This window comes from Centruroides sculpturatus, unplaced genomic scaffold (genome assembly GCF_000671375.1).
Source record: "Centruroides sculpturatus isolate CEXI.00-Female unplaced genomic scaffold, Cexi_2.0 scaffold666, whole genome shotgun sequence".
Taxonomy (NCBI): Eukaryota; Metazoa; Arthropoda; class Arachnida; order Scorpiones; family Buthidae; genus Centruroides; species Centruroides sculpturatus.
Window position 1 is genome coordinate 327,903 of NW_019384928.1, and position 6,000 is coordinate 333,902.

The window sequence follows — 6,000 nt, forward strand, 5'->3', positions numbered from 1 at the left end:
TTTAGGTACCCACGAGTCAAGTTATCAAACTTAATAGTCCAATAAATGGTGTCCAAATCCATAGCGCCAATGAATGTTCCCGTATCAGTTCGTTTAGGAAAACACCTTATGATGCAGTAGCACTTCTGGCGATCATAAACTATCGTTAGTGAGACAAATCTACTTCTCGTTGGCCAGATGATATCTATCTCTCTTTAGTCACCTTCAATTTTCCCCGCTCAAACTGACCTTATACATGCGCTACAGCGACCGGCGGTCGACCAATCAGTGTTTCCGCTCGTCCGTAGCTCTATGTCGGGTTAACATATCCTTTCAACTATGGAAAGTTTACAGATGAACTTTGTGAGTTAGACAATGATTGGGAGCGAAGTGCAAATGTAAAAAGAAGCATCATTGCATCTATTCAACCATATTCCGAAATTCTCAATGAAAGAAAACAAAAATGTAAACAATTAAAGATGGATACTTTTTTCTGAAAAATGTAAGATATCCGAAACTAAAATTTTTTAATAAAAACATTTCACTTTATTTTATGATAAAATACATTTTAAAAATTAAAAATTTATATGTATTTTGTATTATATTGTATTAATAAACAAAATTATTTGCTTACTTTTTACTTATGTAGAACCTAACCCTACACCTCACTGTAAATATGGGTTTGTTTTACGCCAATTCAATTTGCGCCGGCTTTTGTAGGATTGGAACTGCAGCGTAAACCGAGGGCTACCTGTACAGTACAGTTTTGTGTTTAATATATTTTTTTGTAAATGATCAGTTATCCGAACAACCCCAGTCCTGAATTGTTTCGGATAATCGATGCTCTACTGTAATTAAATTTAATAAAAATAAAATCTGTGATATATTTTTATAATAGTTCGGGGGTAGGCTGAAAAGTAATGCACACATGCTTGTAGAGCGCGAATGAAATGATTTTCAGAAGCATGCCAGGTGGCATATGGAAGTAACATTCCCCCTCTATGCATATGTGCAGTTTGAAGTTGTTGTGTTCATTCAGTATATTTTGAGAAGCGGAAATATGGAGACGTGTTCTAGTGCTATGTCAACGCAAATTAAACAGTGTGCTGTTATCGAATTTTTAACTGCTGAGAAAGTGACTCCTACTGAGATTCATCGTTGTTTAAAGGCTGTTTATGGTGACAATGCTGTTGATAGGTTTACTGTAAATCAATGGATAATAAAATTTCGTGGTTGTGAGCCTGGAAAAGCCTTAATTGTTGATGAAACATGCAGCGGATGTCTGATCACTGCCACAGACGATTACCATTGCCCCTTGTTGCAATGCTTAATTCTTCTTAGTACATACAGACTCTAAAACACCTCCAACATTGAGTTTGTCATGTTAGAGACAGCCTGATGCCAATAATCTTGCAATATGACAACGCTCGTCCACATACCTCGCGTGCAACTGGAGAGGCTCTGTGAAACCTGAAGTTTGAACCGATTCCACACCCTCCTTGTTCCCCTGATCTTATGCCTTGTGATTTTTATTTTTTTCCTCTACTCAAGAGAGAACTCAAGGGTGATCATTACACCTCAAACGATGAGGTGAAGGCAGCTGTCAAGTCCTTGATTGGAGAAAAGTTGGAAGAATTTTTCAGTGATGGAATGAAAAAACTTGTTACACGTTGGGAGAAATGTGTTAGCCTTAACGGTGACTATGTTGAAAAATAAATATATGATTTTGAAGCTTAAAAATTGAACTTTAATGTACTTTTTGCCCGATCTTGCAATTTGTTTTTGTTCGTGTTCTACAAGCATGTGTACATTACTTTTCAGCCTACCCATGTAGTTTATACTATACTTAGAGAATTCTTGACTTATCCAACAAAGATGAAGAATAAAAAATGAATTTTTTAATATGAAAGAAATAATGGAAAATTTGTAGAATAGATAACACAGCTGTAAAGTATTAACATTGTTCAGTTTTTTATATATGTATATGTATACTTTATATTTATAAAATTTGTCAGTCCTTTGGGCTATGATTCTTAACAAGATTTTGGATGTGTCTTAATAAAACTTAAGAATTTTTTTATAAGTGTAAAATTAAAGAATATGAATCATAACTGAAATTTTATATTATATCAATAAACGGGAAAAAAATATAATTCAAAATTAGCTGTTTTGTTACATGCTTAAAATTATTAATTAAAATCAATCAAATCAAATTTATTAATCATAATAGGCCATAGCCTGTTATAACAGGTGTTAGACTTACATTATATCAACATTTACTTACATCAGCATAAACAACAATCATGTAAAACTAAGTGCTATAAAATTACAATACCTATGTATATCAGGTTTGTTACATATAAAATTAGAGAGGCTGGTTACAAAAATTTTTTGTGAAATTATACAATTGGTATGTCATTGTAGTGTTTGCTAAATGAAATAACCAATACATTTGGTTTTCCTCCTTAAAAGTATTTAGCTGATTTAGCTCACCATTAATCCTTAGTTTCTGGCCTTGCACTCACAAAACATATGAAGTTTAGTCAATATTTCTTTGCATTTTGGACAGTATGTTTTTGAGAATTCATAAATTTTATTATTTACCATAATCATCATTTTATTTAATCTAAGTTAGATAAAAAAGTTCTTGATTGCAAACGGCATATTCGATAACATGTAGTTATTATTAAAAGGGAAATCTAGAATAATGCTTTACCACTCTGGTTCTTTCTGGTTGTACATTTCTCCAATGTCTTGAGATAGAGAAATTTTCAATGTATTTTGGATTAGTTGAGTTTTAATCAGGTCGCTAGTTTCTGATTTTACCAGCAGTGGAGTTATAGAAACACCAAAGTCATTGACACTATTTGTCATTTGGTTCACCCAAGAACTTTTCTTCAGATTTTGACAAGATTTTTGCCATAACAAGAACAACAGCTTAGAAGGTAAATTTCCATATTAATTAAAATGNAAATCAAATCAAATTTATTAATCATAATAGGCCATAGCCTGTTATAACAGGTGTTAGACTTACATTATATCAACATTTACTTACATCAGCATAAACAACAATCATGTAAAACTAAGTGCTATAAAATTACAATACCTATGTATATCAGGTTTGTTACATATAAAATTAGAGAGGCTGGTTACAAAAATTTTTTGTGAAATTATACAATTGGTATGTCATTGTAGTGTTTGCTAAATGAAATAACCAATACATTTGGTTTTCCTCCTTAAAAGTATTTAGCTGATTTAGCTCACCATTAATCCTTAGTTTCTGGCCTTGCACTCACAAAACATATGAAGTTTAGTCAATATTTCTTTGCATTTTGGACAGTATGTTTTTGAGAATTCATAAATTTTATTATTTACCATAATCATCATTTTATTTAATCTAAGTTAGATAAAAAAAGTTCTTGATTGCAAACGGCATATTCGATAACATGTAGTTATTATTAAAAGGGAAATCTAGAATAATGCTTTACCACTCTGGTTCTTTCTGGTTGTACATTTCTCCAATGTCTTGAGATAGAGAAATTTTCAATGTATTTTGGATTAGTTGAGTTTTAATCAGGTCGCTAGTTTCTGATTTTACCAGCAGTGGAGTTATAGAAACACCAAAGTCATTGACACTATTTGTCATTTGGTTCACCCAAGAACTTTTCTTCAGATTTTGACAAGATTTTTGCCATAACAAGAACAACAGCTTAGAAGGTAAATTTCCATATTAATTAAAATGAAAATCAAAAAATATTAAACAGTACTATTAAAATTATAATAATTTATAATTTTGCACTTTGTTTTCATTTTTAGATAGTTCATTAGGTGTGAAGGGTAATTATGAGGATTTTGAAAACATTTAAATATTTCAAAAACAAATTTTATCAATATTAGATCATTAGAATTCTCTGAAATTAATAATTTTGACTAACACAGTGTTTTTAAAAAGTATTTACAACAATATTTAAAAAGAATTCTTTCAGTAATTGATTTTGAAAAGTTTTTGCAAATTTAATTTTTATTTCAAACCAAATATAAGAATACATAATTATAATGTATTTGTAAATGAAAGTGAAAAGAAATAAAATCAAAATATCATCCATATTGTCATGCTAATTTTTAATATAAATAAAAATTTCTGTAATGTATTAAGGATATTTTGATTGATTTATAGTACAAGTATACTGTGTATAACCAACAACTAATTTAATTCAGTTTTTTAGAAATGTAGCTTTATATTATATATTTTTAATAAAATTATATAAATATGTATGTATGTATGTATGTATATGTTAGAACAATGATGAGACAGTTCTTTAACTTAGAATTAAACTTTATTCTAATCTAAGACTATACATGCATTTGTTCACATATCCATAACTTGGCGAGCAACTGAAAACATGTTTCTTCTTGTTTCAAGTGGTCTTGCATGGGTGTTGCCAGTTCATAGACAATTTGTTGTATCGACACTTGCTTTAGTCTAGTATTACCTAACAGTATATATGTTTTTTCTAATATATTATACATATATTATATTATTCTTAAAATAAATTTCAGATCATGTTATTATTTCATAAACAATTTTGTTATTATAGCAAATATGGAACGTTCTAACTTGTACCTGAAACTTTTCAAGTTAGTATTTGGTTCGGTTTCATTGTTTGCTGCTGAAAATGAACAAATGTTAAAGGTAACTATTTCAATTTATTTTTACTTTTTTACTTAAAAAATTAAGATTCTTTTTAGTTGATTTAAGTAATAATAGAAGTGAAAGTAATAGAAAATTTTGAAATTAAATAGCTGAATATAGTAATTCTGTAGTAAATCACATAAATAGCTGAATTTTTAAAAATCTATTATTATTTTATCATTATATTAATTCATTGTATTTGAATTGTTTAATAAAATAAACATCTTTGTAACTAAATAACGATTTAACAGTTTAGAACAGTGTTTCTCAACCTCTAACGAATCGTCGCCCCCTTCAACGTAGTATCGCCCCCTTCAATAAAACCATTACCTATTATCGCCCCCTTCACTTCAAAATTCCGATGCCGAGAACCAAGACTAACGCCAAATTCGTACTGCATCGAATAGACTAGTGACTAGTATAATGTTATTTGTTTAATTATTGTACGATATAACAAATAAAATATCTAATTATTCTTAATATAATGTTTTACTATATCGCTCAGAGAATTGTTTTTCGCTCCCCAAAATATAAATTGTTACTAATCGCCCCCTCAACATGGAAAAACGCCCACATGGGGGCGATATCGTCCCCGTTGAGAAACACTGGTGTACACTTAAATTTTTTCTTACTTATGAGTCTTTTGTTAAGATTTGAGACAGTTATGAATGACCATATGAGTAAACAATAGTCTATGACAGACTAAACGTATAGAAAATATGACTATTGTACACTACAGTTACGAAATATTGAAATATACTAACACTACATCGCCCTGACTCGAATTGCACTTATCGGTGGTCAGGTGGAAAAAGCACACCAGTAGGCAAGTGAATAAAACAATTGAACAAAGTTATTTGGTCATGGTTTATACCTTCCCAATGGTTGGCCAAACGGCATTTTTCGCGATGTTTTTAAGAATTTCATACGTATCTAAAAAGCCTCCTGAAGAGCTTTCTTCTTTGGAGAATTGCCCATTTTGTAAATGCAATAAATTCTACAATACTACAAAAGTAAGGCATGAGCTTATCGGTTTGAGGAACCCAAAACCGAATCTGTATAAGCGACAACAAGAAGTTTTTACGAGCAATAAGACTTGGTTATAGCTAGTCCCAGCTCATACCACACGATAACAGTGAATATGAGTCTGTAGAATCAACGAGAAGAATGAAAAATGCCCTCTTGGTTTCCATTGTGGAAGAATCAAAAATGAAAATAAATCGTTAAATTCAGATCTACTACAAAATACTGTATACAGTATTTTTTATTAAAACATACACAAAATTAATGTAATTTTTGTTTTCATTAATATATTTAAATAAAAAAAT

General features: G+C 30.2%; 1 protein-coding gene across 1 annotated transcript in view; it reads left to right on the top strand.

Moving 5' to 3' along the window:
• The window catches only part of LOC111631936 (transformation/transcription domain-associated protein-like), a 169,908-nt gene that overhangs the window by 49,745 nt on the left and 114,163 nt on the right, over positions 1-6,000 (top strand). The window contains exon 20 of the mRNA XM_023376276.1: positions 4,578-4,672. Coding sequence (XP_023232044.1) covers positions 4,578-4,672 — 95 coding nt within the window. The remainder of the gene's footprint in view (positions 1-4,577; positions 4,673-6,000) is intronic.